The sequence below is a fragment of the Rhinatrema bivittatum genome, chromosome 10 (assembly GCF_901001135.1).
Source record: "Rhinatrema bivittatum chromosome 10, aRhiBiv1.1, whole genome shotgun sequence".
In the NCBI taxonomy this organism is placed as follows: Eukaryota; Metazoa; Chordata; class Amphibia; order Gymnophiona; family Rhinatrematidae; genus Rhinatrema; species Rhinatrema bivittatum.
The window spans coordinates 20,758,929-20,786,033 of NC_042624.1; the positions used below are offsets into that span (position 1 = coordinate 20,758,929).

Below are 27,105 nucleotides of genomic sequence, written 5' to 3' on the forward strand. Positions count from 1 at the left end.
GAGACCAAAAAGAGATTGTAGATGGGACGAGCCAATTCTAAAGCGTAACCGCCTCTTATGATCGAGAGGACCCACTGGTCCTGAGTGAGACTGGTCCACTACTCATAGAAAAGCGCTAGACGCCCCCCCTAAGAAGGGAACAACAGAGTGGGCCGGCCTCACCTCATTGGGAGGATTTTGCCCCCGGAGCCCCACCTCCGGTGAGGGCTCTAAAGGGCCTCCGAGCTCCCCAAAAATTCTGAGCCCCAGACTGACCACGGCCCACAAACTGCCTCTGCGGGGCTATTGCCCCCTTGCATATCAAGGCCTTCTACCTTCACGGAAACGGGCCCGAGACTGAAAGGACTGTCTGGACTTAGGCCTATCCTCTGGCAACCTGTGGACCTTGTTGTCCCCTAACTGTTTTACCAACTGCTTGAGGTCCTCTCCAAAGATGGAAAAAGAAAAAAGACCGAAAAAAAATCACTAGAAACTGCAGGTGAATGCACCAACAACCATCTGCTGGAGACAGAGAAATACTGAGGAACTACAAGTGGCACCAGTGCTTATCAAGCAGTGTCAGTTAAACTTTCTCTGTCTCCATCTACTGGCACCGATGCATAAACCCAGGAGTCTGGAATGATCCGGGTACATACAGGGAATACATGATTAACCCTGAATTCTCCTTCAGGTTTCCATTCCTCTCCTCTTCCCTTCCCTTAAACCCTGTCATTTTTCTCCTTTCCTGAAGTTACAAAGAATCTGAAATTTCCCATCTTCTCTCCTCCTCCAAACTAGGTGCTTTCATTTCCTCCATTGATCACATCTTCAAATTCACCAATTCCTACTGCAAGCTTCCAGGTTGACATCAAACATACTGTGATCACACCATTCCTTAAAACTCCTTCACTTGAGCTTACCTGCCCTACTAATCATCAGCCATCTCTCTACTCCCATTTGCATCTAACAGACAGTTCACTTCTGTTGCTTTCCCTTTTTTCAATTCAAGGTATTTTTGATCCACTCCAGTTTGGATTTTGCCTCTACATTCCTCAGAGATGGCACTACTAAAGTTTCCAGTTATCTCCCTATGGCTAACACCAAGGGACGTTACTCAATCCTTTACCTCCTTGACCTATTCCCCTGCTTTCAACACTGTGAATCATCATCTACTCCTCGACACCATGAACTCAGACTCTTGGACTCCAATATTCAGCTTTATCTTGGTAATTTTCTTACCTCTCCCATCACAGAAATGTTTCCTTTGGTGAATTCTTTTCCACTACTAGCCCCTTATCAGTTGGTGTGCCTCAAGGCTCTGCCCCCCTTTCTCTCTATACTCTTTCCCTTGGTAATCTTTGCTACCATCTTTATGCTGATAACTCTCAATTCTATCTTCTCTGGACCAGAACTTTCACTAAGAATCCAATCCCAGTTCTCAGGTTGCATGCAATCTGAATGCCCCAGCATCACCTAAGTCACTTAATATGGCCAAAACAAAAATTATTTCCTTTCCCAGAGTTGCTTCTCCCCTCCCTCCCCCGCTGTGAATTACACTATCATCATTCCAGTTCCCTTGCCTGCAGCCTTGATGTCCTCTTCAACATCTCCTCTGAATATATCCAAAAACAATGCTAAAATGCATAACATATCTGCAAATCCATCACTTCCACCACCAGAACCACTCTAATCCTATCATGTTTAGAGTACTGCAATCAGCTGCTCATATTTCTACCACGAAGCCATCTCTCTCCATTGCAGTCTATTCAGAATTCAGCTTCATGAGTTATTTTCCTCTAGTGTCTTCTTAACACCCTGGCCTCCAAACCCTACCATATCTTTATCATACTTAATTCCTCTCCAAACTGCCACTTATTCTGTCTTACCTCATCTTCCTCCATGTTCAGATGCTTGCTGATTTTGGCTGACAAGGTTCACATGGTTAAACTTGAGTTATCCATCAGGCCTCCACTACCTCTCCCACTAGCTCTTCAGCTATTTCTGCATAAAATGTAAAATTCTTGTACTCATCTACAAGTACAACTTACTCTGCAGCTCCTTGTTACCCCTCCAACCAAACCTTGTTTATCAGGCAAAGTGCTTTACCTGTACCCTTGTCCTCCATCACCAAATCATGCATAGAATGCCTGGAATACTTTCCTGAGCTGGTGCATCATGTTCATTTTTACACCATATTTAAATCTTGTCTAAAAACCTACCCTCTGAGACTTAAACCCAAGTCCTCTCTAACCATGGCACTCTTGATTTTAGCCTTTGTCTTGTTTGGTGCCTTGACTAGCTTGTAATCTCCATGGAGCAGGGACTCAAAGTGTTGTGACTGTAAAATACTGAGTAATCTTGAAGTACTATATAAATAAGTAATAGTAATAGTACTGGAGAAATTACTTACCTGATAATTTTGTTTTCCTTAGTGTAGAGAGATGGACTCAGGACCAGCAGATGGAGATGGAGCAAGCTGACGTCACAATATATATAGTCCTGCAGTGACCTCAGCCTCCCAGTATTCTCTTCAAAAGCAAATGTGGACAGACTAGCAAAAACCGATTAAAACAATGATTAAAAACAGGCACATAACCGTACTCAACCAACCATAAACACTGAAATCACATAAGATTCCAGGTACCTCAAACTAGGAACTGGATGAACACTTACCAGAAATCCCTTGGGACCAGAGGCCCACAGAAAGACTATTGACACACTCATACAGCAGCCAAAGGCAGGAAGCTGAGTCCATCAGTCAACACTAAGGAAAACAAAATTATCAGGTAATTTCTCTATTTCCTAGTGTGTAGACAGATGGACTCAGGACCAGTGGGTTGTACCAAAGCTACTCCCAAACAGGGTAGGAGGCTGCCCGCAGTCCAGTCAACCCCACAAGTGCAAAGGCTGCTTCCTCATCCAGATGAGAAAACCTGGGAAAAATATGTAAGGATGACCACAACACAGCTTGGCAGATATCTACGGAAGACAACAAACTAACCTCTGCCTGAGCCCTAGTGGAATGAGCCCTAACCTGAGTAGGTAATGGTTTTTCATTACCTACTTTTCAGCATCCACATACGAGTCTATGACTACCTCCTTAATCCAGCAAGCTTCAATAGCCCGTGAAGCCGGAGCATCCTGCTTACTCCCACCATGGAGAACAAACAGGCGATCCACCTTTCAAAAAGTTTCAGAAACCTCCAGATACCGCAAGACAAGTCTCTTGACATCCAAGCAGCACAAAAGGCAATATTCCTTCTTATCCCTGGCCTTATCTAGGGAAGGTAAGGAAATAGACTGATTCAAATGAAAGTCCGAGATTACCTTGGACAAGAAGGATGGCACAGTTCGCAGCTGCAAGGCCCCCGGAGTCACGCGAAAGAACGGCTCTCAATAAGACATGGCCTGCAGCTCAGAAATTTGATGTGCTGAACATATAGCCACCAGGAACACAGTCTTCACGGTCAACAACCGCAAGGAAAGGCTAAGCAGTGGTTAGAATGTAGGAGCCACCAAAAAAATCAAGCACCAAGTTAAGACTCCACAAGGGAACCAGAAACCTCAAGAGAGGCTGAAGATGCTTCACTCCCTTCATAAAAACGGGCCAAATCAGGATGAGACGACAATGAAACCATTCAACAGGCCCGTGAAACAGGTGAGAGCCACAATCTGCACCTTCAAGGAATTAAGGGCCAAACCTTTATTCAACCCATCCTGCAAAAAAAAATCCAGAATGAAAGGGATCTTAACTGAATGAGGAAGAACACTCCACTCCTCACACCAGGCTTCAAAAACTCTCCAAACCTGCACATAAGCCAAGGAAGTGGAGAACTTGCGAGCACGGAGAATGGCGGCAGTCACCGCAGAGGAATAACCACACTGTAACAGGCAAGCCCTCTCAAGGGCCAAACATAAAGACAGAATAGAGTTGGATCCTCCTGAAGAACCGGTCCCTGCTGTAACAGATCCATATGTGGCCAAAGACGAAGGGGGGCCTCCACCAGGATTATCACAAATCTGCATACCACGGATGCCTGGACAAGTCCAGCACCACCAGGAGTACTAGCCCCCTGTGGCCTTCAATCTTGCGAATTATTCTGCCCAGCAAGGGCCATGAAGGAAAGGCATAAAGCAATCTGTCTTCTGGCCAGGGACCACGGATCTCTCCTGCAATTGTAGAATTGAGGAACCTTTACATTTCGAGAAGTTGCCAGCAGAGTGAGACATCACTAGCAGATCTAGGAACAGAAGGCCCCAGCGATCCACAATCAGCTATAACGCCTCGGCTGACAACACCAACTCTCCTGGGTCCAGACTCTCCCTGCTGAGAAAATCCGCTTTTATGTTGTATGGGATTTAAGCTTAGATGCCATACAGAAAGGATGCAGGATGATGTGCATTAGAGCACAGCTGATGAAGGTTCATTCAAAGTCGAGGGTCCTAGACTTCAGGAAAACTAATAGGCTAAGATCATTTGCAGATGACCTTCCACCCATTCCATAAGCTGGTCTATTTTCTGCGACACTTGCTGGCTCTTGGTTCCTCCCTGGCGATTGATATAGGCCACCATCGTCGCATTGTCCAACATCACGTGAAATGCTTGATCCCACAGCCTATGGCTGAATTACAAGCATACTAGCCATACTGCCCAGGCCTCCAGGTGATTGATGTCCTAGTGGACGTCTTTGGTATTCCAATGCCCTTGGGCCGTTAACACTCGTTTCTGTCATGAGTACCAACTAGTTTGGAGAGGACAAGGGAACTCTCTTTCTCAGATGATCCTCCTACAACCACCACTGGAGGTGGGAGCAGATTTCCATCGGCAAATGGAGCCGAACTGCATTGTCCTAAGATTGTGGGTTCCAATGAGATTAAGTAGAGGGCACTGCAAAGGACAAATATACGGCATTGTTCATGGCACCACTTCCAGAGTAGCCGCCATCAAGCCACCTATGGGGGAAACGCCACAGGTCCCCACCATCAGGAGGCGAGGGCAAGTGGAGGCCAACTGGAACTTAACCAACACCAGCCCTTGTTTCCCGCTGGTTGAGCCATTGGGTACCAGGGCTGGCTGGATTTTGGTGGGCCTCCGCATGGATGATCCCGAGAGAGGTGGCAGAATGCCAGAATGCCGAAGGATCCCAGAAAGAAGCGAAACGAGGTCCAAGGCCAAGGTCAAGTCCAGGCAGAAGGTCGAGGGCAGGAGGCTAGAGGCGTGGTCAAGTTCAAGTCTGGATCAAGCCAAAGAGGTCCGTCCGAAGTAAGGCAAGAGCAGGAGCTGGAACAGGAGCAGGTACTGGAACAGGAACTGGATCAGCAACGAAGCGCACAGCAGAATAGCGTGGAGATCTGTTGCCAAGGCAGGCTCTGGGCATCTGAGCCTGCTTTAAATAGTGGAACCGGTTGATGTCATCACCTGGGGCCACGGGAGGCTTTCCCGCTGAGGCCCCTTTAAATCCAAGAGAGATGAGTGTGCATATGTGCCTACGGCCAAGAGGCCGAAGAAGAAGAAGAAGTGGTGGTGACTCCCTGCGCAGCAAGCAGGGAGCCCTGGTTGGCCCCAGAGGAACTCGTCGTGGAGCAGGAGAGTCCTGGGAACACGGGAGGAGCGTGGGCATGGAGATGAGTGCCCACCGCCACCAAAGAGGTTTGTGCAGCTCCGGAGGCCCGGTGTTGAAGGTGAGTGAACCCGGCCGCGGGTCGGCCATGGCCCGGGAGTTCAACAGTCCACCCCCTTATGCCCCCCTGGTCTGGGCTTACCAGGATGAGAGGCATGGAATTGCTTGAGTAGACCTTTAATCAAGGATATTAGTAGTGAGCTCCCAGGAGTTTTCTTTGGGGCCATACCCCTCCCAGGATAGAAGACATTCCCAACAGCAACCTCTTTTTTGGTCATCCAGAACTTCCTGCACCGATAGAGGGTGTCAGTTTCAGAGACAAGATGTGAAGGCTCAGGAATTCTGTGAGAAGGCCAGGAAAGAACCAACAGTTTAAGAAGGGATACATGGAATGAGTTGTGGACTCCCAGTGTAGACGGAAGATGGAGCTGATAAGTCACCAGGCTGATGTGTCGATTAACTAGAAATGGACCAATATATCTGGCGGCGAAGCGTTGCAATGGGAGCTTTAGACTGATGTGGCGAGTGCTCAACCATACTTAGTCGCCCAGTTGAAAAACTCTGGGGCTGGCCTTCGATGAGCATCCGTTGATCTCTTAGCATGGACAGCTGCTTCCTGAAGTCTTTGATTCGTGCGGGTCCACAGGGCATGAAGAACATCCACAGTCACTTGGGCTGCTGATATAGGGACTGCAAGAAATATCGGTTGTCTCCTGTATACTACAGAGAAAGGGGATGATCCCGTGGAGATGGAGACATGTGAGTTATGAGAAATCTCTGCCCATGGGAGCAACGGAGCCCAATTATCCTGCTGATCGTTGGAGGATGAACGTAGAAACATCTTGAGTGAACGATTCATATGTTCGGCTTGGCCATTGGCCTGAGGGTGGTAGATAGTGGCCAATCCTAAGGATATGTCAAACTTCTTGCAAAGGGAACACCAGTAGTGGGTGACAAACTGAGGTCCTCTGTTGGAGGTAATGTGTTCAGGCAATTGTGGAGGCGGAATACATGCAAGAAGAACAGACATGCCAATTCAGGTACAGAGGGCAAGCTAGGCAGCAGAATAAAGTGAGCCATCTTGGAGAACATTACCACTCAGATAATGGTATTGCTGTTAGATACAGGAAGGTCCACCACAAAGTTGGTGAACAGGTGGGTCCAGGGTTCCCTGGTGGCTTGCAATGGCTATAGCAGCTCCCAGGTTTGTCCCACGGGCAATTTTTGCTGTGCACATGTAGGACAGGAGTCCACATAAGCTCGAATTTCCAGGGACATGGTTGGCCACCAGTAGTAGCGCTGAAGAAGAGATAATGTCCGTGCGCACCCCGGATGTCCAGCAATTCAAGAGTCATGTGACCATTTCAGCACTTTTTCATGAAGTCTGCGGGGGACCACAGTCTTCCCTGCGGGCACGGTCATGGTAGCAGACAGGTAGATAAAAGCCGGGTCAATAATATGCTGGGGCTCCTCCGGGGAATCTTTGGGTTCAAAAGAATAAGACATTGGGTTGGCTTGCAAATTCTTTTCTGCAGGGCAATAAAGTAGATCAAAGTTGAATTGGGTGAAGAAAAGTGCCCAGCGGGCCTGTTGAGCATTCAAGCGCTGACCATGTCTGAGGTGATCCAGGTTTTTATGATCTGTAAATATTATGAACCAGTGTTGAGTGCCTTCTAGCCAGGGGCACCACTTTTCCAGGGCAAGCTTAATAGCGAGGAGCTCACGGTGCCTGATACAGTAGTTTCGTTCAGTGGAGGAGAATTTGTGCGAGAAGAAGGAGCACGGATGTAGAGTGCCCTTAGAAGAATGCTGACTTAGGACAACACCTGCTCCAATGGAAGAGGCATGTACTTCAACGATGAAAGGATGACTCTCCTTCTCAAGCAGACACTTGTCTAGCTTGGCATAAAGGCAATTGTCACGCAGACATTGAAGCATAGAGTGAATGTCCTGGCGATGGGTAGTGATGTCTTTAGAAAACATGAGTATGTTGTCTAGGTAGGTGACAACTTTCGTATATAGGAGATCTTGGAATATCATCATGCATTGAAACACCGCAGGGGCATTATAAAGGCCAAAAGGCTTAACAAGATATTTGTAATGCCCGTCTCTGGTTTTAAAAGCAGTTTTCCAGACTACTTCAGGACGAATGCGAATCAAGTTGTAGGCTCCTCTTAGGTCTAACTCAGTAAAAATGGTGGCCCCTTGAAGACGATCAAATAATTAATTGATTAACAGTAAAGGATATCTTTGCGAGTTATGGCATTGAGCCCACGATAATCAATGCATGGTCGTAGAGACCCATCCTTTTTAGTAACGAAAAAGAAGCCTGCACCAGCAGGTGACGAGGAAGAGCAGATAAAACCCTTGGCCAAATTCTCTTAGATATTCTCCATCATAGCCTTGGTTTCAACTACGGAGAGAGGATAAGTTCTACCTCTGGGAGGCGACGCTCCAGGCAAGAGATCGATGGGACAATCGAACTGGATGTCGGCCTTGTTTGGAGAAGACATCCTCAAAGTCAGCATAAGGTGCTGGAATGCAGAGACAGTAGCAGCCAGAGGAAGCACTGGTGGCGGTTCCACCTTCTTCATACAAGAACGACTGCAATGTGGGCTTCACTCTGACAATTGCAGAGTTTCCCAATTAAACTGTAGAGAGTGATGCTGAAGCCAAGGTAGGCCTAAAATCACCGGATGGATGGATTTGTCGAGTATGAAGAGTTCAGCTTCCTCCTCATGCAGGGCCCCAATCTGAAGATGGATAGGGGTAGAGACCTGCATAATCCTCCCAGGTAATGGATCGCCATGTATGAAGGCAATGAGTAAAAGTGTCTCGATGGACTGGGTAGGGGTACCCAAGTGAATGGCAAGGTCCTTCATCAGAAAGCTCCTGCCAGCTCCAGAATTGATCAAAGCCAGCGTAGAGAAAGAGCAGGAATTCCAAGTGAAGGTATCTGGAAGTGTCTGGAAGTGTCATCGAAGTATCATGGAAGTGTCATCGAACTAAGGCCAGGGAGTTTCCCGGACAGATTGGACAAGTAGACAGATGGTGTCCTGCAGCACCAAAATACAAGTACAGGCCAGCTTGCCTCCTTCTGAGGCACTCTTCTGGGGTAAGACGTCCATGCCCTAGCTGCATGGGCTCCTCGAGTTTGTTTGGAAGCAGACCTCCACAGAGGGGGAACGTTCCGCAGCTGGGTGACGAGACACCCGGGCTTCTCGGTGGCGATCCTGGAGGCAGTGGTCTATGCGGCCCGTGTGGTCGATTAGGCCTTCGAAAGAAATTGGTAATTCTCGGGCTGCAAGCTCGTCCTTGAGCTGAGGAGAAAGACCATCCAGATAAATGGATCGGAGGCAATCTTCTTGCCAGCCAAGCTTGGCCGCTAAAGTGCAAAATTTTATAATGTAGTCATTAAGCACCCAACACCCTGGTCGAAGATGCAGAAGGTCCAAAATGGCTGTTGCCTGTCTCCCCAGATCATCAAAAGTCCGTCGGAAGATGGAGGCAGCTCTTGGAGAAGGGAATCCGCTCGCTCCCAAAGGGGGGAAGCCAAGCTAATGCCTTGCCTTCCAAGCGGGAGACGATAAATGTCACCTTCATTATATCATCCTGGAATACAGAAGGCTGCAGAGCGAACTGCATGTAGCATTGGTTTATGAAGCCCCTACAAAGCTTTGGATCTCCATTAAAATGGGGTGGAGCTGGTAAAGAGAGCAAGGCCCTGACCAAAGTAGGCGGTGATGAAGGACTCGATGAGACTGGTGTGGAAGCCACTGGAGCTAGGTGAGAGTCCAGAAGAGTGTTGAGGCGTTCTATGAAAGCTGCCAACGCCTCAAGGAACCGCTGATGTTCCTGGATCTTTACAGCCAAGCCCGGAATGGCCTAGAGGGCTGATGGCTCCGCCGGGTCCATGGCCTTGGCAACCTGTTGCAGAGGTGGACCCTTTTCCTGAGGTGGTGTTGGCGCCATCTATGGGGGAAACCCCCACAGGTCCCCACCGTCGGGAGGCGAGGCCAAGCAGAAAGCGAAGGCCAACTGGCGTTTCGCCAATACCAACCCTTGTTCCCCACAGGTTGAGCCCTTGGGTACCGAGGCCAGTTAAACTTAGGCAGGCCTCCGCGTGGATGATCCCGAGAGAGGTGGCGGAGTGGCGGAATGCAGTGGAGTCAAAGGGTCCCAGCAAGAAGCGAGACAAGGTCCAAGGCTGAGTCCAGGCAGAAGGTCGAGGGCAGGCGGCTAGAGGCATGGTCAGGTTCAGGCAGAATGGTCAGTGGCAGGCAGCAAGGTTCATAGTCAGGTTCAAGTCCGGGTCAAGCCAAGGAGATCCATACGAAGTAAGGCAGGAGCAGGAGCTGGAACAGGAGCAGGAGCTGGAACAGGAACTGAATCAGCAATGACGCGCACAGCAGAATAGTGTGGAAACCTGTTGCCAAGCAGGCTCTGGGTGTTTGAGCATGCCTTAAATAGTGGAACCAGTTGACGTCATCACCTGGGGCCACGGGAGGCTTTCCGGCTGCGGCCCCTTTAAATCCCGGAGAGAGGCACGTACTCGCGCCTAGGGCCAACAGGCCGAAGAGGAGGAATTGGTGGCATCTCCCAGCGCGGCAAGCAGGGAGGCCTGGTCGGCACCGGAAGAACTCATCGTGGAGCAGGAGGGTCCTAGGAACATGAAAGTAGCGAGAATGCGGAGACGACAACCGTCAAAGAGGTCGGGCCGGGGAGCGCAACAGTATGTTCATCAACTGACGCACTTGAGAAATCAATTTCTGGATTCAAACTTCTAGTAGGAAAGCTCTGTCCTGTGTCAAACCAGACCCCCAGATATTCCAAATGGGATGGCTGAAGATTGCTCTTGGTCAGGTTCACCACCCAACTGAGCTCCCGTAATAATGAGATTACTCTGTGTGTCAACAGGTGGTTCTCTTCCTGAGACTTGACTCGAATCAGCCAGTCATCCAAATACGGGTGCACCAGGATCCCTTCTTTTCACAAGACCACTGCTACAACCTCCATAACCTTGGCAAATGTAGTGGAAGCGGTGGCTGAAAGCACACCCAAAACTGATAATGGTGCTCCAACACGGCAAAACATAGAAAAACTTGGTGCTCCAATCTGATGGAAATATGAAGGTAAACCTCTGACAGATCCAGGGAGGTCAGAAATTCCCCAGACTGCTCCTCCATTATTACAGAGTGCAAGGTTGCCATGCGAAAATGAGTTATTTGCAAATGACGGTTGACCCTCTTGAAATCCACGATGGGACAAAAGAAGCCCTCCTTAAGAACATAAGAACAAGCCATACTGGGTCAGATCAAGGGTCCATCAAGCCCAGCATCCTGTTTCCCACAGTGGCCAATCCAGGCCATAAGAACCTGGCAAGTACCCAAAAACTAAGTCTATTCCATGCTACCGTTGCTAGTAATAGCAGTGGCTAATTTCTAAGTCAACTTAATTAATAGCAGGTAATGGACTTCTCCTCCAAGAACTTATCCAATCCTTTTTTAAACACAGCTATACTAACTGCACTAACCACATCCTCTGGCAACAAATTCTAGAGTTTAATTGTGCGTTGAGAGAAAAAGAACTTTCTCCGATTAGTTTTAAATGTGCTACATTTAACTTCATGGAGTGCCCCCTAGTCTTTCTATTATCCGAAAGCGTAAATAACCAATTCACATCTACCCGTTCTAGACCTCTCATGTTTTTAAACAACTCTATCATATCCCCCCTCAGCTGTCCCCACACCTTCTTGGGCACAACAAAATTAATGGAATAGCACCCCATACGTTTTTGAGATATGGGCACCGGAACCACAACCCTCAGCCTGAGAAGCCTTTGAAACATGAAATCCACTGACTGCAACTTTAGATAAGTTCTTGGAGAAGTCCATTAACTGCTATTAATCTAGTTGACTTAGGGAATAGCCACTGCTTTTAATTGCATCAGTAGCATGTGATCTTCTTGGTGTTTGAGAACTTGCCAGGTTCTTGTGGCCTGGTTTGGCCTCTGTTGGAAACAGGATGCTGGGCTTGATGGACCCTCAGTTTGACTTAGCATGGCAATTTCTTATGTTCTTATGACCCACTGCTGCTCGAGGGGCACAACAGCACTGAAAAAAGGTAGAAGCATCCAGACTGAGAAGCATCTGAGGACTACTTACAGAGCCATCGTCCCCTGCTGAGGAACAGTTAGGGAAGGGCCAAGGCAGGGCACCCCACCTGAAACATCTTCAACCAGACCTCATCCAGCTGGGAAGAACTAGACTTAGCCAACAACAAAGGAAGACAAGACACTCTGAGGCTCCAAGCAGCGCTGGCACAAAGCAATGGGCACTCCAGGAAGGAGGCACCCGATAAGAACAGGCAGTGCAAAGATAAGGTGCTTAGGCTTCTGAGGCACAGGCACTATCATGGTCAACAATGCCCTGAGCGGTGGCCAGAGGTGTGCATCTAGCTGCTTTTTGCCTTTTTTTCCTTCCGATATATGCACTCAACTAGGCGCCCAAAAATTATGCGTCCAATACTTGTACTCGTACACCTCAGCATTCACCCAGGCGACCAAAATGAGAGTGCACAAAAAACTCGAGCGCAGTGCTGACGAAAGCGCGTGGCCACTGGGTGGCACTTAACATAGGTGCTCAAAATTCAGGGTTCTACTGTGCGCCCAAAAACTGGGTGCACAAGTGGATATACACTGGACTAGCAAGCCAGTAGAAGGCAGCATGCGAAAAGCTGTTGCGGCCTACTACACTGTGTGCAGCAAAAAGCCTCGGAACAGGGCCTAGCCTACGCAGGCTGCTCAAACCGCCAGGCTGTCCACATCCCCTCAACCACCCACAGAGCGGGACGAACATTGAAATGGTGCACCGAGCTCAGAAACCAGGCGGGAGAAGGAAACCCTGTTCAGTAAAAACTCCCGCTAAGTCTCTGTATATATCTTCTTCTTACCTTACCTGGCTGAGCACAGAGAAGGTCTCCGGCTCTGGGGAGAGAGGGCAATTGCTGTCACCGCTGCACTCGGCTTCCTGCACCTGCCGCCTTTCAGCCACTCAAGCAGCTAAGTACACGCCTGCAAAACCAGCTACCGGACTAAGGCACACGTCTGAGGGACCATGGAAATCACCTTAGGAATTCTCAACTGGGAGAGGGACCCTTAGGTATCACCGCAGGAGAGCGGGGTTTTCTTTTCCTTAATTTAGATTTCAAATTTCTCCTTCCAAAAAACTCGAAGCAATCCCCATAGGGAGATGCATGCCCACCATCTGCTGGAGCCGGAGAATACTGGCAAGCTGGGGTCACTGTAGGACTATATATACTGTGATGTCAGCTTGTTCCGTCTCCATCTGTTGGCAGGGGAGAGTAAACCCACTGGTCCCGAGTCCATTTGTCTATACGCTAGGAAATAGTCTCCATATTATCTCGCTAACCTTTCTACACTCTCTTTCTGTTCTACTGCCTTCACCCTCTCTTTGCCTTCCCCTACTACCTTGTCTTCTGTCTCTCTCTACAGCAATCTTGTTGTCTCTTGTTCTCCAAGTCCTGCTGTGTGTCCTCTCCTTTCTGTCCCTATTCATAGAAACACAAAAACATGATGGCAGAAAAGGACCACATGGGTCATCTAGTCTGCCATTCATACAATTTATCTAGTCCTTACAATCCCCATCATTCCTTTTACCCTACAGTTGTGTTGCTTTCCTCTCTTCAAAATCCCCCTTAGTCTCTGACATACTTACCTCCTGTGTAGTAGCCGTAGGCAAATAAACATCGGCCAATAATCCAGCCTAACCCCAGTGCGCTGGCTGCCCGCTGAAAGTGAATAGTGGCACATTAATTTTCTATCCCTGAACATGAAACAACATCCTGTCACTATCTGTGAGAATTGCTTCTACAGGCCTATTTCAGGAGAAACAGTGCTGAAATGTGCATGTACTCAAAGGATTCACTGGATCCCTAGGAGGCCCTGCCATCTTCACACAGGCTCTGTGTACTGAACTCTAGCAAGAGCTTGGAAGCAGAACAGCTCACAAACAAGGGAGAATCAGCTGTCTGCTCACTCCCTACCTAGTAAGGTCCTGGAAAGAGAAAAAGACAGCAATGCAATCTCCTTGAAGGCCTGGGGGAATCAGAAAGCTGGGGTGCTGGCTCCCTGCAGGCCTGATGGGTACAAAAAAGTTGCAGGATTTACCTGCATAAAAAAACTTTGAAAATTGTCCTCAAAATATCACACACACATCTGAAACTGTGCCCATCATAGATGGGACAGCTTTTGTATAATGCACTGATCGATGGCTGGGAAGCTAGAGTCACCCAAATATCATAACATGATGCTGCAATTAATTTTGTTATACATACAGACAATATAAAAGGAATTCATTTAAAGTTTTACTATTGAAGAAGCAAACTTTGTGAATATTTTGGACATTTTACAGCATTCTGCTGATGTCTGTGGGTTCTGAAGCATCTCTGGTCTGGTCTGGGCCTCACTACTGAGCCTCTAAAAAGTGTTACTCCTCCAAACCTAACACACAACAGGTGAAATTTATTTCAATCTTATCTATTTTTTGGTGTAGGTATAGTGCATCTCCATTTCTGCAAGGATCAGCTCCTAATTCATTTTCTCTACCGATTCAGTCCATGTTTTCACTGCTGAGACTGCAATGGTTGAATGGAGAGATACTCCCAGGAGCTATGTGTCTGCAAGGCTGAGACTATCCATCCATTTAGTAACATAGTAAATTACACCAGATAAAGACCAAACTGGTCCATCCAATCTGCCAGTAAGGTGTTCAGGGTTTTAACTGTCACCCCATCTAACTATACCCTTGCAAAATGTTACACCAAATTACCACAGGTTACCATTTCTTCATTTCCATCCTCTACCAGGCTGTAGAGAGATTTCAATTATCCCATAACTGACTGGGTAAATGTATCATTGGGACATGCTAGAGAGATAAAGTTCCTGGATGGAATAAATGACAGTTTTATTGAGTAACTGGTTCAGGAACTGACGAGACAGGGAGCAATTTTAAATCTAATTCTCAGTGGAGTACAGGATTTGGAGAGAGAGGTAAAGGTGGTGGAACCGTTAGGCAATAGTGATCATAACATGATCAAATTTGAATTAATGACTGGAAAGGGGACAGTAAGCAAATCCACAGCTCTCATGCTAAACTTTCAAAAGGGAAAATGAGAAAACTAGTTAGAAAAAACTGAAAGGAGCAGCTACAAAGGTAAAAAGTGTGCAAGAGGTGTGGACATTGTTAAAAAAAAAATACCATCCTAGAAGCACAGTCCAGATGTATTCCACACATTGAGAAAGGTGGAAGGAAGGCAAAACGATTACCTGCGTGGTTAAAAGGTGAGGTGAAAGAGGCTATTTTAGCCAAAAGATCTTCATTCAAAAATTGGAAGAAGGATCCAACAGAAGAAAATAGGATAAAGCATAAGTGTTGGCAAGTTAAATGTAAGACATTGATAAGACAGGCTAAGAGAGAATTTGAAAAGAAGTTGAACGTAGAGGCAAAAACTCACAGTAAAAACTTAAAAAACTATATCTGAAGCAGAAAGCCTGCGAGGGAGTCCGTTGGACCGTTAGATGATTGAGGGGTTAAAGGGGCACTTAGAGAAGATAAGGCCATCGTGGAAACATTAAACAATTTCTTTGCTTCGGTGTTTACTGAAGAGGATGTTGGGGGGGATACCCGTTCCAGAGAAGGTTTTCATGGGTAATGATTCAGATGGACTGAACCAAATCACGGTGAAACTAGAAGATGTGATAGGCCTGATTGACAAACTGAACAGTAGTAAATCACCTGGACCAGATGGTATATACCCCAGGGTTCTGAAGGAACTAAAAAATGGAATTTCAGATCTATTAGTAAAAATTTGTAACCTATCATTAAAATCATCCATTGTACCTGAAGACTGGAGGGTGGCTAATGTAACTGCAATATTTAAAAAGGGCTCCAGGTGCGATCTGGGAAACTACAGACCAGTTAGCCTGACTTCAGTGCCAGGAAAAATAGTGGAAAGTGTTCTAAATATCAAAATCAAAGAACATATAGAAAGGCATAGTTTAATGGAAAAAAGTCAGCATGGCTTTACCCAAGGCAAGTCTTGCCTCACAAATCTGCTTCACTTTTTTGAAGGAGTTAATAAACATGTAAATAAAGGTGAACCGGTAGATGTAGTGTATTTGGATTTTCAGAAGGCATTTGACAAAGTTCCTCATGAGAGGCTTCTAGGAAAAGTAAAAAGTCATGTGGGATAGGTGGCGATGTCCTTTCGTGGATTACAAACTGGTTAAAAGACAGGAAATAGTAGGATTAAAAGGACAATTTTCTCAGTGGAGGGGAGTGGGCAGTGGGATCTGTATTGGGACCTGTGCTTTTCAATATATTTAGAAATGATCTAGAAAGGAATATGACAAGTGAGATAATCAAATTTGCAGATGATACAAAATTATTCAGAGTTGTTAAATCACAAGTGGATTGTGATAAACTGCAGGAAGACCTTGCAAGACGGAATAACTGGGCATCCAAATGGCAGATGAAATTTAATGTGGATAAGTGCAAGGTGATGCATATAGGGGAAAAATTTCATTCAGTTTATAAGGTTTACATTTGTTCCTTGTTTTCCCCGTATGTTCCCAATGTTCTTATGCTCTTAACGTGTTATGTTCTATGTAAACGCACCCCTTGCGACAGTTCTGTTATACTGTAAACCGGTATGATCTGTATACTTTACAGGAATGTCGGTATATAAGAATTCAAAATAAATAAATAAATAAATAAATAAATAAAATAACCCATGCTATAGTTACACAATATTAGGTTCCATATTAGGAGCTTCCACCCAAGAAAGATCTAGGCATCATTTCACTGAAATCGTCAGTTCAGTGTGCTACAGCAGTCAAAAAAGCAAACAGAATGTTGGGAATTATTAGAAAGGGAATGGTTAATAAAACTGAAAATGTCATAATGCCTCTGTATCGCTCCATGGTGAGACCGCACCTTGAATACTGTGTACAATTCTGGTCGCCGCATCTCAAAAAAGATATAGTTGCAATGGAGAAGATACAGAGAAGGGCGACCAAAATGATAAATGGGATGGAACAGCTCCCCTATGAGGAAAGGCTAAAGAGGTTAGGACTGTTTTGCTTGGAGAAATGACGGATGAGGGGGGATTTGATAGAGGTGTTTAAAATCATGAGAGGTCTAGATCGGGTAAATGTGAATCGGTTGTTTACTCTTTTAGATAATAGAAGGACTAGGGGGCACTCCATGAAGTTAGCAAGAAGCACATTTAAAACTAATCGAAGAAAGTTCTTTTTCATTCAACGCACAATTAAACTCTGGAATTTGTTGCCAGGAGATGTGGGTAGTGCAGTTACTGTAGCTGGGTTTAAAAAAGGATTAGATAAGTTCTTGGAGAAGTCCATTACCTGCTATTAATTAAGTTATCTTAGAAAATATTACTAGCAACAGTAACATGGGATAGACTTAGTTTTTGGGAACTTGCCAGGTTCTTATGGCCTGGATTAGCCACTGTTGGAGACAGGATGCTGGGCTTGATGGACCCTTGGTCTGACCCAGTATGGCATGTTCTTATGATCTTAGGCAGGGGTGGGCAAGTCCGGTCCTCGAGGGCTGCAAACCAGTCGGGTTTTCAGGATATCCCTAATGAATATGCATGAAATAGATTTGCATACAACTGAGGCAGTGTGTATGCAGGTCTCTCTCATGCATATTCATTAAGGATATCCTGAAAACCCGACTGGTTTGCAGCCCTCGAGGACCGGAATTGCCCACCCCTGATCTTAGGTATTGGGGCCAGCGAGTGAACCTATGCCTACCTGGGCAGATAGGGTGGAGGTATGGAGGGAGGACCACGTCACCGCTTTACATATTTCTGCAGGCGACAGCATCCTAGATTCCGCCCAAGATGCTGCTTGGGCTCTGATAGAATGAGCCTTGACATGAAGAGGCGGTGACTTCCCGGCCTCTACGTAGGCCGCTCTGATAACTTCTTTAATCCAGCGGGCGATGGTGGGCCGAGAGGCGGCTTCACCTTGTGTCTTCCCGCTGTGAAGGACGAACAGATGGTCAGTCTTTCGTACTGTTTCTGTCATGTCCAGATATCTGGGCAGCAATCTGCCAATGTCAAGATGGCGTAGCAAACGCCCTTCTTCTGATTTCTTCAGACCTGTCGTGGCTGGCAAAGATATGGTCTGGTTGAGGTGAAATTGTGAGACTACCTTAGGCAAGAAGGATGGCACCGTACGAAGATGGATAGCCTCAGGAGTGATTCTGAGAAAAGGATCATGGCAAGACAGTGCTTGTAGCTCTCAGATGCGGAGTGCTGAACATACCGCCAGCAAGAACACCATCTTCAAAGTGAGAGAACGGAGAGACAGGACCCGAAGGGGTCTGAAGGTGGATCCCGCGAGGAAATCCAAAACAATATTGAGGTTCCACAAAGGCACTGGCCACTTCAGTGGCAGACGAATGTGCTTGACTCCTGTCAGGAAGCGAGAAACATCTGGGTGTGTGGCAATGGTCTTGCCATCCCTCCTGGGACCATAGCAAGACAGCGCAGCCACCTGAACCTTGATGGAGCTGAGGGAGAGACCCTTCTGAAGTCCATCCTGCAGGAAATCCAAAACAATAGGGATTGTGAGTATCGCACCAGTCTTCAAATACTCTCCAGATCCTGACATAGGTGAGGGATGTGGAAAACTTGCGAGCTCGGAGGAGTGTATCTATCACTGGCTCCGAGTAACCTCTTTTCTTCAGTCTAGCCCTCTCAATGGCCAGACCATAAGAGAGAACTGAGCTGGATCCTCGTGAAGGATGGGACCTTGACGTAGCAGGTCCCTGAGCGGAGGCAGGGGAAGGGGCTCCCCTGCCAGTAGTCTTCTTGTGTCCGCGTACCACGGTCTTCTTGGCCAGTCTGGTGCCACTAGAAAAACTAGGCCCCGGTACTTCTGAATCTTGCAGATAAGGGTGCCCAGCAGGGGCCACGGAGGAAAGGCGTATAGCAGGGCCCCTGGAGGCCACGGCTGAACCAGAGCGTCGATCCCGTGAGAGAAAGGATCTCGCTTGCTGCTGAAGTATCTGGGTACTTTAGCATTGGACCTGTCCGCTAGTAAGTCCATGTCCGGAATCCCCCAGTGATCCACAATCATCTGGAAGGCTGTGGGTGACAGCTGCCATTCTCCCGGATTTAGGCTTTCTCTGCTGAGGAAGTCTGCCATGGTGTTGACCCTTCCGGCAATGTGGACGGCGGAGATGTCCTGAAGATACGCCTCTGCCCAAGCCATCAGCGGGGCTATCTCGAGGGACACCTGTTGGCTTCTGGTTCCGCCCTGTCGGTTGATGTATGCCACTGTGGTGGCGTTGTCCGACATCACTCTGACTGCTCTGTTCCTCAGTCTGTGAGCAAATTGCAGGCAGGCTAACTGGACTGCCCGTGCCTCTAGTCGGTTGATGTTCCACCCCGACACTTCCCTGCTCCACCATCCTTGGGCGGTGAGTTCTTCGCAGTGTGCTCCCCATCCGCTCAGGCTGGCATCTGTGGTGAGCAGAGTCCATGTGGGGGAGGACATCTTTGACCCCTTGCTTGTGTGGTTGGACTGCAACCACCACCGTAGCTGAGTCCGTACTCTGGCTGGTAGAGGTAGATGCATGGAGTAATTCCAGAAGCGGGGGCTCCATCGAGAGAGCAGGAAGTGTTGTAGAGGTCTCATATGGGCCCGTGCCCAGGGTACCACTTCCAGGGTGGATGCCATGAGACCGAGAACCTGCAGGTAATCCCAAGCTGTGGGCCCACTGGCTCCCATCAAGGACCAAAGACGCGTCTGAAGTTTTAATCTTCTCTTGGTGGTGAGACTGACTGTGTCTGCCTGGGTGTCGAACTGGACTCCCAGATATTCCAGAGATTGGGAAGGCTGTAGGCAACTCTTGTTTAGGTTGACTACCCATCCCAGGCTTTCCAGAAGGGCGATCACTCTGTTGGTTGCCCGATGGCTCTCCGCTCGCGATTTCGCCCTGATCAGCCAATCGTCTAGGTAGGGATGGACCAGGATTCCTTCCCGTCTGAGCGCCGCTGCTACCACTACTATCACCTTGGTGAAGGTCTGCGGCGACGTGGCCAGCCCGAAGGGCAAAGCCCGGAACTGGAAGTGGCGTCCCAGCACCTAGAAGCGTAGGTAGCGCTGATGATCCTGGTGAATCGGGATATGCAGGTAGGCTTCTGATAAATCTAAGGCCGTGAGGAATTCTCCTGGCTGTACTGCATTTTTGACTGAGCGCAGAGTTTCCATGCGAAACCTCGGGACCCGTAAGTATCGATTGACTGACTTGAGGTCCAATTCGGGCCGGAAAGTGCCCTCTTTCTTGGGTACCATGAAATAAATGGAATAATGCCCAGAATTCATTTCCCGTGCAGGTACCGGGATTATGGCTTTCAAGGACAGGAGCCTCGCCAAGGTAGCTTCCAATGCTGCCTGTTTGTGGATCGGACACGAAGATTCCACAAACCTGTCCGGAGGTAGATGATGGAAGTCCAGAAAATAACCCTCTCGGATGATGGCGAGGACCCACTGGTCCGACGTAATCTCGACCCATCTGGGGTAGAAGAGGGTTAACCTGCCCCCTATGGCCCCATCCCCCAGATGGATCGGCTGAATCTCATTGGGAGGCACGGCCGGGGCCTGCACCCGAGCCGGCTCCCCTCTTCTGTTGCTTGGGCCGAACGGACTGGTTCCTGGCCTGAGGACGAGGTGCCTGGTAGCGACCCCTATAGGGAATGAAGCGTTGAGAACTTCTGCCTCTGGAAGGCCTTGGAAAGGCGCGCTGGTTCCTTTTGAACCTGTCTTCCGGCAGTCGAGGTATTGGAGAGGCACCCCATGTGCTGGCCAGTTTATCAAGGTTGCTGCCAAACAGGAAAGAACCCCTAAAGGGCATTCTGGCGAGGCGTGTCTTCGAAGGAGCATCCGCTGACCAATTCCGTATCCAGAGCTGCCTCCTGGCAGCCACAGAAGATGAGATCCCCTTGGCTGTAGTACGGACTAGGTCGGATGCAGCATCCGTGAGGAACGAGAGAGCGGACTCCATGTCTGCCGCCGGAGCATTGTTCCTGACCTGTGACAAACAGAAATGCGTCACCACTGTGCAGCAGGTTGCGATTCGCAAAGACAGAGCTGCCACCTCAAATGTCTGTGTCAGGATGGCGTCCAGTCGCCGGTCGTGAGGCTCCTTGAGGGCCGCCCCCACCTCAACTGGAATGGTAGTGCGCTTGACCACCGCGCTAACCAAGGCGTCCACCTGAGGGCACGCCAGCATCTCCTTGATTGCCGGATCCAGGGGGTACATGCCTATCAGGCCCTGACCCCCTTTGAATGAGGCCGCTGGTGCAGCCCATTCCAGATCTATCAGTTGCTGTGCGGCTTACAAGAAGGGAAAATGGCGGGCTGTGGGACGAAGACCCTCCAAGCAGAGGGTTCTGTGTAGATGGCACCGTAGTGCTGGGGCCTGTAATATCCAACTCCGCCAGGCACTGAGATACTAGGTCGGAGAGTTCTTCCTTGGGAAAGAACCGCCTCATGGTTCGATATGGCTCCATCCCCGAGGGAAGTTCCCCCTCCTCGGAGGGTTCTGATTCAGTCTCCGAGACATCAGGGTCCGCCTGAAACGGACTGCCCGGAGGCAGGTGTGCTTGCCCACGATAAGGGCGCGAAGGTCCAGGGGCAGGAGCCGCTGGTGCAGCAACAGGAGCAGCAGCAACAGCAACAGCAGGGCCTGGACGGGAAGCTGATTGCACCTGTACAAAGGCATGGATCCCCTTAAAGAGATCCACCCAGGAAATGGATGTGGTCTCAAGTCGTCGGGGTACCAGGTCCCCCGGGATCCCAGGTTGTTCGAGACTGCCTGCGAGATCCGGGGTGGCCCCTGGGGAACTGTCAACAAACCTCGGTTGAGACTGGTCCTGGCCCGAGGATCCCACTGCCTCCTCACATTGGGCACAAAGGGAGTCTGGCTCCTCGCTGTGCGTGGCTCTGAGCTGGCATGCTGAGCAGAGGCCGAGAGCTTTCACGCCGGAATCAGGCGGCGCCGCCGCCGAAGACGCCGGGTCGTCTGAATGTTCCATCACTGAAAAGTATGCGCTCAAGAATATGCGGCAGCAATATTCGCTCAATACAATAAGCGCTCAATAATATGTGGCAGCAATATGCGCTCAATACAATAGGCGCTCAATAATATGCGGCAGCTATATACGCTTAATACAATATGCGCTCAATACAATATGCGCTCAATATAATGTGCGCTCAATATAATGTGAACTCAATAATAAGCGGCAGCTATATACGCTTAATACAATATGCGCTCAATACAATGTGCGCTCAATAATATGCGGCAGGTAAATACGCTTAATACAATATGCGCTCAATACAATATGCGCTCAATAATAAGCGGCAGCTATATACGCTTAATACAATATACGCTTAATACAATATTTTATTTATTTATTTATTTAACATTTTTCTATACCGACCTTCATGGTTAAATACCATATATATCATATATATATATATATATATATATATATATATCATATATCATATCAGGTCCAATATGCGCTCAATAATAAGCGGCAGCTATATACGCTTAATACAATATGCGCTCAATACAATATGCGCTGAACAATATGCGGTCAGCAATATACCCTCAAGACAATATATACTCAATAATATGCGGTCAGTAATATATGCTAAATGGTATACAACATACGCTCCAAATATGCGCTCAATACGATACAGGTGCCTATCATGGGCACTCAATACCTTAACAAGGCAGACAAAATGGCGACCTCCGCGGCGTGCCGGATACAGGCAACACCTCCGATCCTCGTACCTCGGAGACCAAAAGTAAGAGATATACGCCTTACCTGATCGTCGGCGCTTCCCGGCTGAAACCCGGGCGGTCTCCGGCTGCGGGGGGAGAGGGGAAATACCGTCACTGCCGCGCTTGAGGAATGTACCCGCTGCCTCCCAAGTCCATGCCGGGACCGAGGCGCCTCGTAGCCCGCCCAAGCCTCGCTCGGGGGCTGGGTCCCTGCCGCGATATGGCCACCGGACCGAGGCAAAAACCTCCGAGGGATCACGGAAATCACCCCGGGAAACTCAACTGGGGGAGGGACCGAATGGTATCACCGCAGGAGTGCGGGGCTCGATGTTCCTGTAGAAATTTAGTAAGAAGAAAGTAGAAAATAGAAAGTAGATTGGAAACACGCTCAGCGAGCGTGCAGGCTCTCCAAACTGCTTTGGAGACGGAAATTACTGAAGAGCTTCACTTCCTGTGTTGGTATATGTATCCGTGCTGACGTCAGATCCGTCTCCAACTGCTAGCACGAGCACACTATACCCACTTGTTCTGAGTCCATCTGGCTACACGACATATTATGCATAAAATACTTAGAAAGAAATTGCTGCTCCTGCTGCCACCCTTTTTGTCATCCTTCAAAATCTATTATTTTTCTTTATAACCTTCTAGCTCAGGCTAGAGGCAAAATAGTCTGTTAATATTATTCCTTTCTCCTATGTTTAGTTAATCGGTCCTTGCTTACGTGACAGAAATTCTGGGAACATGGCAATAAAGCTGATAAACGTCTTGTGAGTTTAATTAAAAAGAAAGTAAGAGGCACATTGATTCCGAGTATAAGGACAGCAAAAGGGAGTGTGTCAGGTAGTCCTAAGATTATAAATGATATTTTTCAATCTTTTTATGAAGATCTTTATGTGGAGAAGGAATCATGTTCTTTCGAGGATATTGAGGATTACCTGCAAAAGATACAGTTGCCTAAGGTTTCAGAGGAGCAAAATGAAAGACTGAGAGTATCTATTATGCTTGAGGAGTTAGAAAGAGCAGTGAAATCATTTCCAATAGGCAAGAGTCCAGGGCCTGATGGCTTTCCACTAGATTTTTATAAGAAGTTTTTTTATGGATACCGCATTGCCGATGGCTAGTGCATTTGAGCATCTGAAGGATAATCCACTATATCAGCACAGGCTTACACAGGCTATTGTGCTTATCCATAAGAAAGACCGAGAGGAAGCTGATCTGGGGTCATATCAACCCATCTCCTCTCTTGAATGCAGACATTAAAGTATTAGCTAAAGTGTTGCAGTTGAGATTGGAATATATTATTCCCCAGGTGGTTCAGCCAGACCAGATGGGTTTGTCAAGGGACAGCTCTCAAATGCAAGCACCAGGTCTGCCTTCCACAGTATTTCTCTGGCTCAAAGAAAGAATATTCCAGGATTGGTGGTGTCAGATGCTGAAAAAGCTTTTGACCAACTTTATTGGTCTTTCCTCTTTCCGGTATTGAAAACCTTTAATCTGGACTTGGTTTTTGTAGAGTGGGTTTGCGCATCGTTGCCCAAATTTTCAAAGCGTTGCATGCGTAAAATCCGTGAGCTATTCATGGCCGGGCCATGCACGTGCCAAGCACATTTTAGAAACAGCCCAGCCACGTGCATACCCCTGATCCACACAGAGGTGCTGGGTCAACGAAAAGGGGTGGGCTGGGGTCTGGGCGAGGGCCAACCGGGATAGTGGCCATTAGGCCCTGACCTGGGGAAGAGCACGCTGGCAGCAGGCTAGCACGCCCGAGCTACTTCTGCTAAGGAGCAGTAAGGTAAAAAAAAAATTAAATAAATAAATTTCTGAGTAGTTCCCTCCCAGTCCACTCCTTAATTGGAGTGGACTGGGAGGGAACTAGGCAAAGGCCCAATCACATCACCATACATACTTTATACAATTCTCCCTCCCCACGCGCACGAGAGGCCACCCGTCTGACACGAGCGCATGGATATTAAAATCCGGCACGCATGAGTGCGAGAGAATTGTATTTTATAACATGCGCACGCCGACATGTGCATGTTACAAAATAGCCACGTCCATGTGTGCAAGCCGGGAATCCTGTGCGGACCTTCAAATATCGACCTCTTTATGCACACCCAACGGTGCGGATTCTGTTTACTGTCATCAGGCTTTCCCAATCAGACAGGGCAGGCGGCAAGGATGCCTGTTATCGCAAATATTTGACCTCTCTATTGAAGTACTTGCGAGATGGTTTAATCAGATTTGGAAATTAAAAGGTTTCTTTTTTCATGGTCAGAATCATAAAATATCACTGTACACGGATGATGTGCTGCTATATCTTACAGATGTGCCCATGTCCACACCCAGAGTTTTAAAGATCCTGAAGAAATATGGTATAGTCTTTGGGTATGCTGTAAACTATCAAAAGTCTGAGGTGTTCTTGGGGGGAATTGCAGGTCATTCGGTTCCGGACTGTATGCGGTCTTTCCGTATGGCTGGGGATGGCTTCAAATACTTAGGTATTTTTATACTACAAAATTGGCTGGATATATATAAGATGAACTACACACCAGTTTACAATCAGATACTTGAGGATATGCGGCAGTGGTCAGGTCTTTTCATTACATGGGTAGGGCGCATTGGAGTACTCAAAATGAATATTTTACCCAGGCTAATTTATCTGTTTCAGCATCTTCCTATTGACTTACCTAAGAAATTTTTTAATAACCTTAACGGGCAGATATCACAGTTTATTTGGCAAGGGAGGGCCCAAGAGTGAAATTAAACACATTATGGTGAACCATTATAGTGAATGTCACTTCCCAATCTTTTAGGATATTACTGGGCTTCAAGATTAAAAGTTCTACAAACATGACTTTGTAGGGATAGCTCACAGCCCTGTTATCTCTGGAGGTGGGAATGGCAGGGAATTTAGATTTAGCACTGCTGCCATGTATGTCCCCCATCTCATCACATGTGAAGAGAATTACATAATCAAGCCCTATAATAGCACATACACTTAGGGTGTGGCAGGGGTTGTGCAGAGCACTGGGGATAGATTTGGATGTTCCCACACCTTGGTTGTTTTGCGGAGAACCTTTATATTTATGTAGTTACATTTCATAATGATTTACAGAGTTGGTGAAGGACTGGACTAAGATATTTGGAACAGCTGTGGGATGAGAAGGAATGGCTTAGTTTTGATGCGCTATGGGAACATGAACTGGAGGAGGAGTCTAGAGAGAGTTATGATAGACAAAAGTATCACTTGATCAAATCAGAGGGGGTGCATGGGTTAGGAGAATGCCTTCACAAGCTGAGAAACCTTAATGATCTCAGGATTCTGTAAGAAAGGTATTTTCGTTTTGTATCTAGCAGTTATGCTGATGAATGAAAATCAAGAAACAAATGAGTTCTTGATTACTCTGTGGAATGCGGAACTGTGCCTAACCCTAACTGACAAGGAATGGGAGAGGGGGCATTTGGAAAAGACTACATAAGATATCAATATGTAGCCAAAGAATTGAATTAATGTATAAATTAGTGAGAACTTATTATTATCCCTTATTTTTTGTGAGGGTCTCCCCGGGAGCATCACCTCTCCGTTGGAGAGAATGCGGGGAGAAGGGGGGGGGGCCTATATCCATGTCTGGTGGTCAATACCCTTAGTGCAGAACCTCTGGATGCAGATGGAGACTAGGATGTCAGATATCTTGGTTCACATGGTGAGTATCACTCCAGCAAAGTGTTGTCCTGGGTTTTGGATGGATTTGGCCTTGGACAGATTTGGCCTTGGACAGCTCGCTATGTAAATTGGGTAATCATCTCATACACGCTGCAAGGTTTACAATTGCCACATACTGGAAGAAGCAGCCACTGCTGACACATTGGTATAAGCAAATTCATGATATTGCTGTTATTGAGAAGATGACATGTATGCTTTGCATAAAAAGTCATTAGGGATGATAACATATGGGGTCCATAACTGAGCCGTAGTGGAAAGGGGTATGGGAACATAAATGCCCCATTTGTTTAGAACTCTCTTCCCTCAAAAAGGAGCTGGCTAAAGCAGAATTAGCTGCAATAAAGAAAGTTTCACCCACTTCATAGTATTCCAAAATTAATTCCTCAATACCACAAAAAAAACAAAACTCAAGGAAAAAGAGGTTTACAGTGGGCTCAGGTAGGATAAGACCTGTGACCCACAGACACCAATACTACACAATTGTGCAGCCCACATGTCTCATCCCCCCATTTACACAGGGCGACAAGGAACCCAAAAATCAACATGATTATAGTGGGCTCTGGTACAGTAAGACCGGTGATGCAGAAACACACACTCAAGTGACACAAGTACAAAACACCTTATATGTATCACATAAGTATAAAGCTCTGGTGAAAGAGATTGATGTGGTATCTGAAAAGAAAGAAGAAACTCAATGCATACAGAAATTCCAAAATACAATCAAATAACCAAAGAAGAAAGCTCATTGTGCTGGTTGACTATCATCAGAGGCACTAATTTGGTAACTCTTCTAGAGGGAAACACTACAGTTAAATGCCTCCCAGGATTATCGGCCGACAGAAATGCCTTTCAGATAGTCAAAATGATCCAAGAAG

The 27,105-nt window shown here is 47.4% G+C and overlaps 1 protein-coding gene across 3 annotated transcripts in view; it reads right to left on the reverse strand.

The window, feature by feature from the left end:
* Positions 1-27,105, reverse strand: part of MGST3 (microsomal glutathione S-transferase 3) — a 187,236-nt gene that overhangs the window by 15,608 nt on the left and 144,523 nt on the right. For 2 of the 3 annotated variants that reach the window (XM_029618214.1, XM_029618215.1), the window contains one exon: positions 13,336-13,408. In XM_029618214.1, the coding sequence (XP_029474074.1) occupies positions 13,336-13,408 (73 nt within the window). Of the gene's footprint in view, positions 1-13,088; positions 13,169-13,335; positions 13,409-27,105 lie in introns of all 3 variants that reach the window. The other variant, XM_029618212.1, reaches the window with a different exon arrangement.